This window comes from Populus euphratica, unplaced genomic scaffold (genome assembly GCF_000495115.2).
Source record: "Populus euphratica unplaced genomic scaffold, PopEup_1.0 scaffold1494.1, whole genome shotgun sequence".
In the NCBI taxonomy this organism is placed as follows: domain Eukaryota; kingdom Viridiplantae; phylum Streptophyta; class Magnoliopsida; order Malpighiales; family Salicaceae; genus Populus; species Populus euphratica.
The window spans coordinates 11015-23127 of record NW_011501335.1 but is presented as its reverse complement, the minus strand read 5'-3'; the positions used below and the strand labels follow the sequence as shown (position 1 = coordinate 23127).

The following is a 12113-nucleotide window of genomic DNA, read 5'->3' as shown; positions in this document are numbered from 1 at the left end:
GTCTGCACTGCCGCATTCGCATCTGCGTGCAAGCTAGCCAAATCTTGCGCTGCCGAATTCCCATCTGCGCGCAGGTTCCCAGTGTCTGCGCTGCTGAATTCCTTGACAGCCCCAATTCTCGTCCGCCCATATCCCAGACGAGTTTTCCTGTCTAGCTTGGACATTCCATCGCCAAGCCCATAGTCCTCACCAATCTGTGCTGCCGCATTCCTCGACAGCCCCAATTCTCGCCAACCTATGCCCCTGACGAGTTTCCTTGTCTGGCTTGAACATTCCATTGCCAAGCCTATGTTTGTCAACATCCTGTGCTACCCTGCATTTCTCGACAGCCCCAGTTCTCGCCAGCCTATGCCACTAACGAGTCTTCCATTCTGGCTTGGACATTCCATCGTCAAGCCCAGCATTCTGTGCTACCAATTTTTCCTTTGACAAACTTATAGCCGCATAAATCTGCGTTGCTAATTTATCCCATCATTGGCATGGCTGCCAGCACCCTTAGGCTTGGTATTGGACAACATACCTTAGGTGTGCACCCCGTGCACATTTAACACTATAACAGCATGCTTCAAATCCAAACTTTCCAGGTTTTGAAGCTTGCTAATTGAGCTTGGAACGGAATTCACCTTGGTATTCCTCAAACTTAGATACTTTAAAAAGATGAGGCTGACCACTTCATTTGGAAATTCCTTTAAAGGCGTGCCTTCCATATCTAACACGGTAAGCAGCCTTGAACGAGAAGGCGAAATAAATTTAGGAGGCCCGGGAAAATAATCTATTCCCCAGAACACCAACAATGAACGAAGGCGAGATGCAACATGTATTTGTCGCATGGTTGGCATGTCGTTATGTATCGATACACGACAGACCTTTTCAGACCAAATCATGTTCTGTTCCTTGGCTATCGCAATGAAATCTTGCTCTTTTGCCTTTGCAATCAGTATCTCACGGAGAAGGTTGTGGATGCGGCACGTTTTAACTTGTCCATAACTGGTTGCCTCTACCATAATCTATTCCCCAGAACACCAACAATGAGCGGAGGCGAGATGCAACATGTATTTGTTGCATGCTTGGCATGGCATTATGTATCGATACACGGCGGACCTTTTCAGACCAAGTCATGTTCTGTTCCTTGGCTATCGCAACGAAATCTTGCTCTTTTGCCTTTGTTATCAGTATCTCACGGAGAAGGTCGTGGATGCGGCATGCTTTAACTTGACCATAACTGGTTGCCTCTACCACTTGGACCAAACTTCTTTTTATGAGCTCATTCAAAAAATCATCTGCAACCTCCTCTAATGTCATTCCCTCCCTTCCTTTCACAAACCCTTCTGCTATCCACAATCGAAGAAGTCTCATACGCTGAATCGGTATGCCTTCAGGGAAGATGCTGATGTACAACAAACATGATTTGAGATAATATGGTAAATCATAGTAACTGAGTGATAGTATCTTCAACGCATTCCTCATTCTGTTGATGTCTTCCAATCCAGCACCAAGACTATGGTACACCATTTCCCATTCGTCTATTTTACTCCTGTCCCTCGTCGCAAGAACACCACTCATAGCCTCAATAGCAAGCGGCAGTCCTTCACATCTTCCCAGAATTCTTTCTGAAACGTTCTTCAAATGTGTTGGGCAGTCGTTGTTTCGAAATACCTTCTTGCAAAACAAAGTCCAAGACTCTTCTGGAGATAATGGATCCAAATTGTACACTTTATCTGGGAATTCTATGCAGGCAGTAAGGGCTACTTCAGTTTTTCACGTTGTCAGCAATATATGGCTACCACGACTGTTGTTCGGGAACACGGGTTCAAAAGCATCCCAAGCATCAGTATGCCACACATCATCTAAAACAATGAGATACCTTTTTTGCTGAAGGAATTTATTGATTACCGTCTTGAGCTTATCACTGTCCATGTTGTCCACTCCTTGAGGAACAGTTTTCTAGAGCACACGGAAGAGCTGTTGAATTATATCTTTTAGAAGGTCCTCTTCCTTGAAAGATGGAGAGAGGGTGATCCAAACCCTGAATTGAAAGTGTTTCTTTACATCTGCATCATGATATACTTTTCTCACCAATGTGGTTTTACCCAAACCACCCATTCCAACCACTGATATCACTTCACGTTCGGATCTGCCTCTGACAAGCCACCCAATAAGATGCCTTTTGGGCTTTTCAATGCCAACTATATTTGCTTCTTCAACTATATTCCCTGGCCTGGCCACCCTTGGTGTGTGGGTGGAGCTCGAGCTTGGCTCCGTTATGTTGTTCCTGATCAAATATCTCCGATGTGCCTCTGAGATATTTATAACTCGGCTTTTGAGTGCTTGGATTTTTGAAGCAATTTGATACCGAGTGATTAGTACTTAAAAGTGCATTTTTATCATGGTTTTATATCATCATTTTACACTAGAAGTATCAATAACTCCTTAACTAAAATATGTTTTATAATAATATATCTAATAATATAAGATACCTATAATTTGTGGTAAATGTCTATTTTTAATGCAGGCCTATCACATAAATGAAAGGATTGAATGATGACTTGAAGAACTTAAATTGCAAGGACAAAGAGATGGCCAAACTTAGAAAAGAGATGTCGGTGCAATCCAAACCGGAACACTGTTCGGTAAATGGGTCATATCTGGAGCTATATATCTCAGATTTAGGTCCAATTTATATGGATAGAAAGGTAAGACATAGGCCTACAACTTTCATATGGAGCCCAAGATCTAAAAAGGCCATTATCAAGTCCAAATTGTAGCAACAACAAAGAAGCCCGAATCTGTCTTCCAGCCCGAGCACTGTTCGGTATTTTGGCCATATCTGGAGTTCTAGAAGTCCAAATGAGCTGAAATTTTTACACAAGAAAGCTGAGACAATTGCCTACAACTTTCATGTTTGCAACTGGCTCCAGTTTTGACGTTATCAATGACGTTTTGGGCAGACAAGAGAAGATAAGGATTGTCACCAAGTCAAAAGTTGGTCACCCACTTATCAATTAGTCATCAAATCAATAGTTCCCATTTTTGGCCTATAAAAGGAGGCATTTGCCATGCATTTAGGCATCTTGGTGTTCAGATCAAGATCATGCTCTTCCTTTCTCTCTTTGTATTTTTTATGCTTTGTTTTCATTAATATTAAGTTTATGCCTTTCATTTCCTTTCCTTTACTTAGTTAACTTTTATGTTCTTATTTTGTTTATCTATTTTGCTTTCTTTCATTATGTCTAGCTAAGTTAATTATGTCAAGGTGAAAAGGTTACACTAATGGTGTAAGAATAAGTATAATGTAAACTTAATATGGACTTTAATGTTTGATACTAACATGTTTTATATTTGCTATCTTGTTCACTCTTTAATACTTTGCTTGTTAAATGACTAATCTTGATTTATGTTGTATAACACTTGGTACAACAAATGCTTGGCACTTTCATAGCCCATAATGTATGGTATAACCGACACCTGAGCTATGAAAGGAACTTGATTTGTTGTTAACATAAGTTATAATCATGAATGCTTGACGAGATTTACAAGTATTAGCATTAATTGAATAAGATGACTAATGTAATCATGTTAACAATATATAATCTGATTGGAACCTCCTTTGTGTGTGGTTTCCAATTCAATAATAAGAGTTTATACTATACTTGTTTGATATACCATTAGTGGAACCTCTAACCTTGACATTTGTTATTATCATTGTTTAATCGTTACATTAATATTCCATCTCAAAGTTCTCATCATCTTCTTCTTCTTCTCTTTCTTTATTATTATTATTATTACTACTACTACTACTACTACTACTACTACTACTACTACTACTACTACTACTACTACTACTACTACTACTACTACTACTACTACTACTACTACTACTACTACTACTACTACTACTACTACTACTTTTTTCTTTTTTTTTTATTTTATTCCTACACGTGCATGAGAGTGTGGTCACGTACATCAAGTGGTAGACTTTGTAGGGTATCCTCATCATTTTCAGAAAATATGGCCGAAGAAGATAATCAATCACTTCATAATGAGAATAATGAGAATAACCGTGCTAGAACACTTAGAGACCACATGAATCCCACAAGAACAAGTGCACCATCATGCATAGTTTTTCCTCCTGATGCATCTCATTTTAATTTTAAACCAGGTATTATTCAACTTTTACCTTCTTTTCATGGTTTGGAATTGGAAAATCCATACTTGCATTTAAGGGAATTTGAGGAGGTGTGCAACACATATAATAATTTAAATTGTAGCATGAACACCATCAGATTAAAGCTTTTTTCTTTTTCATTAAAAGATAAAGCTAAAACATGGCTACAAAATTTAAGACCAGGATCCATTCGTGCTTGGGATGAAATGCAACAACAATTTTTAAAGAAGTTTTTCCCATCTCATAGAACAAACTCTTTCAAGAGACAAATCACCACTTTCACTCAAAAACCAGGAGAAACATTTTACCAATGTTGGGATAGGTATCGAGACTTGCTTAGTACTTGCCCTCATCATGGTTTTGAAACATGGAGATTGGTTTCACATTTCTATGAAGGGTTAACACCTAAAGATAGGCAAATGGTTGAATTGATGTGCAATGGAACTTTTGAAGATAAAGACCCTGATGAAGCAATGGAGTACTTAGACTTGTTAGCTGAAAATGCTCAAAATTGGGACACCGCGGGTACTTATGAGGCACCGAGTAAAACTCAACCTCATACATCTAGTGGAGGCATGTACCACCTTAGGGAAGATCATGACTTTCAAGCCAAGTTTACATCTTTAGCTAGAAAAGTCGAGGCACTAGAATTGAAAAATAGTGGTCAATTAAAATCTATTGAAAACATTGTGTGTCAAATCTGTGAAACAAATGAACACTCAACCAACGATTGTCCAACCTTGCCTTCTTTTAAGGAATGTCTCCATGAACAAGCCCATGCTTTAAACAGTTTTCAAAGGCCCAACCACAACCCATACTCCTAAACATATAACCTTGGTTGGAGAAATCACCCAAATTTTAGTTGGAAGAGTGAGAACAACAATGCACAAACTTCACAACCACCATTTCAAGCACACCACAATTTCCAAAATTCTCATGGATATGCACCTCCTTATGCTCCACCTCTTAGAAGAAATCTTGAGGAAACGTTGCATGCATTCATTGAAAAGCAAGAGACAATCAATACTCAACTTGTTCAAAACATGACAGATTTTAAAGATACTCTTGCTAAATTAACATCTGCTCTTAGTTTCCAAGAGAAAGGTAAGCTTCCATCTCAAACACAACAAAATCCCAAAGGGCAATACAATACAAATGCAAGTAGTTCCGGAAGCCAACACATGGATCAAGTCAAATCAGTCACTACTCTGCGTAGTGGTAAGGTTATTGAAAAACCCTCTCTTGAACCTTATGAGAAAGATGATGAGTCAATCTCTGAGGGTAAGGAATGGGTTGAATCTGAAAATTGCAAAGAAACGACTGATTCTCCGCCAGCACTTCCATTTCCTCAAGCCATGACCAAACAAAGAAAAATCAATCACAATTCTGAAATTTATGAAATTTTCAAACAGGTAAGGATCAATATACCTTTGCTGGATGCAATTAAACAGGTTCCTTCCTATGCTAAATTTTTGAAAGATCTATGCACTGTGAAGAGGAAACTGAATGTGAAAAAGAAAGCCTTTCTAGCCGAACAAGTAAGTGCTATTCTTCAAAACAATAATGCTTTGAAATATAAAGATCCTGGTTGTCCTACAATTTCTTGCTTTATTGGAGAGCATAAAATTGAAAGAGCCTTACTTGATCTTGGTGCTAGTGTGAATTTACTTCCATATTTAGTTTTTCAGAGTCTCAATCTAGGTGAGTTAAAACCAACTTCTATAACTCTTTTACTTGCCGATAGATCTATAAAAGTGCCTAGAGGAATAATTGAAGATGTGTTAGTACAAGTCGATAAATTCATTTATCCTGTGGATTTTATTGTCTTGGACACAGAACCTGTTGAAGCATGTAATTCATTTCCTGTTATTTTAGGACGTCCGTTTCTTGCAACCTCTAACGCATTGATTAATTGTAGGAATGGACTGATGAAGTTATCATTTGGAAACATGACATTGGAGATGAATATTTTCAACATTTGCAAGCAACCTGGAGATGATAATGATTTACAAGAAGTAGATCATATTGATGAATTAGTTTATGATCAACTTGAATCTACTTTAAGTAAAAATGAGTTAGATGAATCTGAAGATTTGCAAATGATTTATTCTAAGGAAGAAATCACGGATGAAACAAGCACCGAAAATGTTGATGCGAATCTTTTGTCAATAGTGACAACAGATTCAACATCTGACATCACACCAATCGATGATTACTTTCCTAACGAGTCCTTACTTTCTCTTAGTCCAATGCCTTGGTATGATAAAAATATCATTTTTCTTGCTTTAGGAGATTTGCCAGCTGATTGGAGTACCGAAGACAAAGAAAAGTTTTTGAACGAAGTAAAGAGCTTTTACTGTGATGACCCTAACTTATTCAAATATTGTCCTGATCAAATATTTCAAAGATTCATTCCCGACAATGAGGTAAGTAGTGTCATTAAACTTTGTCATTCTGAAGCATGTGGAAGTTATTTCTCGTCAAAAAAGACAGCTATAAAAATCTTTCAAAATGGATTTTATTGGCCCACCATGTTCAAGGACACACATGCATTCTGCAAAACTTGTGAAAATTGTCAAAAAATTGACACTGGTCAAAAAGTTTTGTTTTATGATTCTCAACTCTATGCATTCCCTAAAGAGCTAAGATTAAGATGGACCAATCCTTATGGGGCTTGTGATATTGCGAATTCAATGAATGACAATGATTTTAAGGAAAATGGACATCGTTTGAAAGCTTACTTTGATAATTTTCCTAGTGAAAATGAATCAGCTGGTTTGAATGATCTTGTAGATAAAGGTTGATTATTTTGTTTTTCTCACATTTTCTTTTTTGTGTTTCTTTTTGAGTGATTTTTGCAAGTTTCTTTCACCCCGGTCAAATGGCGGATAACGGTACTCCGTGACTTAAGTCAGTTCTTTCTTGAGTGATTTTTGCTAGTTTCTCTCACCCCGGTCAAATGGCGGATAACGGTACTCCGTGACTTAAGTCGGTTCTTTCAGTTTCCCACAATAACTGATATTTGTGTATATATCTGTGCAATTCTTTGAATCTCTCTTCCAATTCTCATTTGAAAATGGACACTAATCTTGAAAAATTGAAAAAGTATTTTCCCGCTCTACCTCAGAATGCGATTACAAAAATTTACCGTGCTAGATGTGCAAGATTGAGATTGTTAATGAATCATGGAATTCCTGAAGATATTCGCTGGTTGATTGAAGCAAAGGTTCGATTATCAGGTGAGTCCTCTAATTTCTTTATTTCACACATGCCTGGAACAGGTAAAAACACTTTTGCAAAGAAGCGTCATGCAAAACGACTAGAAGTCTGTCATCGATGTGCTAGATGGACTTGTAATACACAATGTCGTTCTTTAGGAATGGTATCTATAAACCGTGAAGATAAAATACAATTCATTAAGGATGGCCTGAGTAAGGAGTCTTTAGATAATCTTCTATTAACTCTTGAGATGCATCCTAGTGGAGATGTGCATCGTGCAATTCATGATTTATGGCCACTATTTCATAAAGAACATGATCGACTTAGTCTTGGGAATCTGACTAAAAAAGACCCTGTTTTCCAGTTTTTAAGAAAACTGGATGGGAAGCCTATCCCCGACCCATAGAGGGCGTTTAAGCCGTTCTTGGACGTAAAACCAAGGGAAGATGTGAGCCACAATCACAACTACCTGTACATACACATGCTTTTTCAAAAGTAAATAAATAATTAAATAAAGAGAGAGAGAGAGTGTGTGAGACTCCAGCTGGCCTACATATAGGTGTTATGATTGCCTTTCTAATTCCTCGTCTATAAAACCCTCTTTTCCTTCCTTTCATTTCTACTCAACCCATACATTCAACAAATACAGAAGTGTGTAGAAATGGCAAGTTCCTCAGATCATCAAATAAGAAATATTTGTGTTTTCGGTGGATCTAGTCCTGGGAAAGAAAAGGAGTTTTTAGAATCAGCAAATCATCTTGGTCAGGTGCTAGCTGAGAGAAAGATTCATTTAGTATATGGGGGAGGCAGTCTTGGGTTAATGGGAGGTGTGTCAATAGCTGCATTTTTAGGAGGTAGTCAAGTTTTGGGGGTCGTCCCTGAAGCTTTGGCACAAGGGGACATCATTGGAAAAACAATTGGAGAGGAACTTCAGGTCTCCACAATGTCAGCTCGAATCAATGCAATGTTTAATCATGCTGATGCCTTCATTGCTTTACCAGGTGGTCTAGGCACATTGGAAGAGATCTTTCATATTTCCTCTTGGGCTCAATTACACATTCACCATAAACCCATAGGTTTGTTAAATGTTAATGGTTATTATGATAAGTTGTTGTCTTTTCTTGATCATGCTGTGGAACAGGAATTTCTAACATCTTCTGCATGACAAATCATAATCTCTGCTACTACTGCTGAACAATTGATTGACCAACTACAATCTTTCATTCCTATGATTGATCCTTTCATGAGTCGCATAAATTGGTCATCTAAGGAAAGCCGTAAAAAGCTTAGATTGGATTTGAGCCTTCATTTGTGAATTTTTGTGTCTTTTGGTTTTATTATTGTGTTTTGTTATTTCTTATTTTTGTTTTAGTGTGTTTCAGGTTTGTCGGTGTTCGTTATTTCAGGTGATATCTTTTATACTCTATCTTTCTACCTTAGAACATTGAGGACAATGTCTCGTTTTGGTTGGGGGGAGAGGGTAGTAGTTGATAAAAAAAAGGGTAGTAGTTGATAAAAAAAAAATTGTTTTTCATTTCATAAAGCATGTGCATAATTGTTGTTACTAGGATGACAGAGTAAAGGAGTTCTTTTGTTAAAGTGACCCTTGAGACACATCTTAGTAACCATTCTTAACAAGGTCTATTATAATACTTCCTGAAATATTCAGGTTTACAAACTCTCGTATTGTTACCACTTAATTCTGCTCATATACTTATTTAACATGTATTCTTAAACCTTAATTTACACACACACACTTTAACATATGATTGTGGGTTGCATATTGGATTATTACATTATTTATGTTCTTTTGTTAAAGGTAACAACTAAGGGAAAGGGATTGTATATAATTAAAAAGAAAAAAAGAAAAACATGAAAAAAAAGAAAGAAAAAAAAAAGAAAAAAAAGAAGAAAAAAAAAATGATGATAATAAAAATGTAGATAAGTTTGGTTTCGTAGCCTCCCTAACCTAAGCAATTAAGCCCGAAGGGGTGTCTTAACACCTAATACCCTAAAGTCAACTGACTTGGGAGCTATTGGCCCAACGCTTGTTACATGGGTCGAGGAGAAAAGCTTAAGGGAATCAAACATTGCACTATCTACATATCAGTATCTGCGACCCGAGTTACTAAGCTCGTAGGGGTGTCTTAACACCTAATGCCCTAAGACCAACTGGTCTGGGAGTCATTAGCTGAAAGCTCGTTACAAGAGTTAAAGATGCATGATGTTTTTAAAGTATATGTATATAGAGTTAAAAAAAAAAGACAAAAATAGTAATCCCAACCCAAGGAAGTTAACCTTAAACATTAGAACAAAAATTTTGTTTTCTTCCAAGAAAAGCCCCATAATTATGTGTTGATACATTGAGCATAAAAAAAAGGTTTATTAATATCTTGTTAAGAGGTATTGAGCAGATATATAAATTTAATGAGAGTTTGTTTATCTGGATAGATTAATGGAGGTTAAATGATGAATACCTTGCTTTGTGAAATTTGCAAATTGTTTTAACGCTTTGATTACTAGGGACTAGTAATAAGCTGGTTGAGGGGTGTGATTAGTACTTAAAAGTGCATTTTTATCATGGTTTTATATCATCATTTTGCACTAGAAGTATCAATAACTCCTTAACTAAAGCATGTTTTATAATAATATATCTAATAATATAAGATACCTTTAATTTGTGGTAAATGTCTATTTTTAATGCAGGTCTATCACATAAATGAAAGGATTGATTGATGACTTGAAGAACTTAAATTGCATGGATAAAGAGATGGTCAAACTTAGAGAAGAGATGTCGGTGCAATCCAAACCGGAACACTGTTCGGTAATTGGGTCATATCTAGAGCTATATATCTCAGATTTAGGTCCAATTTATATGGATGGAAAGGTAAGACATAGGCCTACAACTTTCATATGGAGCCCAAGATCTAAAAAGGCCATTATCAAGTCCAAATTGTAGAAACAACAAAGAAGCCCGAATCTGTCTTCCAGCCCGAGCACTGTTCGGTATTTTGGCCATATCTGGAGTTCTAGAAGTCCAAATGAGCTGAATTTTTTACACAAGAAAGCTGAGACAATTGCCTACAACTTTCATGTTTGCAACTGGCTCCAGTTTTGACGTTATCAATGACGTTTTGGGCAGACAAGAGAAGATAAGGATTGTCACCAAGTCAAAAGTTGGCCACCCACTTATCAATTAGTCATCAAATCAATAGTTCCCATTTTTGGCCTATAAAAGGAGGCATTTGCCATGCATTTAGGCATCTTGGTTTCCAGATCAAGATCATGTTCTTCCTTTCTCTCTTTGTATTTTTTATGCTTTGTTTTCATTAATATTAAGTTTATGCCTTTCATTTCCTTTCCTTTACTTAGTTAACTTTTATGTTCTTATTTTGTTTATCTATTTTGCTTTCTTTCATTATGTCTAGCTAAGTTAGTTATGTCAAGGTGAAAAGGTTACACTAATGGTGTGAGAATAAGTATAATGTAAACTTAATATGGACTTTAATGTTTGATACTAACATGTTTTGTATTTGTTATATTGTTCGGTAATTGGGTCATATCTAGAGCTATATATCTCATATTTAGGTCCAATTTATATGGATGGAAAGGTAAGACATAGGCCTACAACTTTCATATGGAGCCCAAGATCTAAAAAGGCCATTATCAAGTCCAAATTGTAGCAACAACAAAGAAGCCCGAATCTGTCTTCCAGCCCGAGCACTGTTCGGTATTTTGGCCATATCTGGAGTTCTAGAAGTCCAAATGAGCTGAATGTTTTGCACAAGAAAGCTGAGACAAGTGCCTACAACTTTCATGTTTGAAACTAGCTCCAATTTGGACGTTATCAATGACTTTTTGGGCAGACCAGAGAAGATAAGGATTGTCACCAAGTCAAAAGTTGGCCACCCACTTATCCATTAGTCCTCAAATCAATAGTTCCCAATTTTGGCCTATAACAGGAGGCATTTGCCATGCAGTGAGGCATCTTGGTTTCCAGATCAAGATCATGCTCTTCCTTTCTCTCTTTGTATTTTTTGTAATGTTTATGCTTTGCTTTCATTAATACTAAGTTTATGCTTTTCATTTCCTTTCCTTTACTTAGTTAGCTTTTATGTTCTTATTTTGTTTATCTATTTTGCTTTCTTTCATTATGTCTAGCTAAGTTAATTATGTCAAGGTGAAAAGGTTACACTAATGGTGTGAGAATAAGTATAATGTAAACTTAATATGGACCTTAATGTTTGATACTAACATGTTTTATATTTGTTATCTTGTTCACTCTTTAATACTTTGCTTGTTAAATGATTAATATTGATTTATGTTATATAACACTTGGTACAACAAATGCTTGGTACTTTCATAGCCCATAATGTATGGTATAACCGACACCTGAGCTATGAAAGGAACTTGATTTATTGTTAACATAAGTTATAATCATGAATGCTTGACGAGATTTACAAGTATTAGCATTAATTGAATAAGATGACTAATGTAATCATGTTAACAATATATAATCTGATTGGAACCTCCTTTGTGTGTGGTTTCCAATTCAATAATAAGAGTTTATACTATACTTGTTTGACATACCATTAGTGGAACCTCTAACCTTGACATTTGTTATTATTATTGTTTAATCCTTACATTAATATTCCATCTCCAAGTTCTCATCATCATCTTCTTCTTCTCTTTCTTTACTATTATTATTATTATTATTATTATTATTATT

At 36.4% G+C, this 12113-nt stretch overlaps 1 protein-coding gene across 1 annotated transcript in view; it reads right to left on the bottom strand.

Annotated features, from left to right (window-relative positions):
* Positions 1–521: 521 nt before the first annotated feature.
* The window catches only part of LOC105117711 (disease resistance protein RPM1-like), a 12071-nt gene continuing 479 nt past the window's right edge, over positions 522–12113 (bottom strand). The window contains exons 2-5 of the mRNA XM_011015462.1: positions 2077–2272; positions 1785–1944; positions 1102–1685; positions 522–1007 (exon numbers count right to left, since the gene is read on the bottom strand). Of these exons, the coding sequence (XP_011013764.1) occupies positions 522–1007; positions 1102–1685; positions 1785–1944; positions 2077–2272 (1426 nt within the window). The remainder of the gene's footprint in view (positions 1008–1101; positions 1686–1784; positions 1945–2076; positions 2273–12113) is intronic.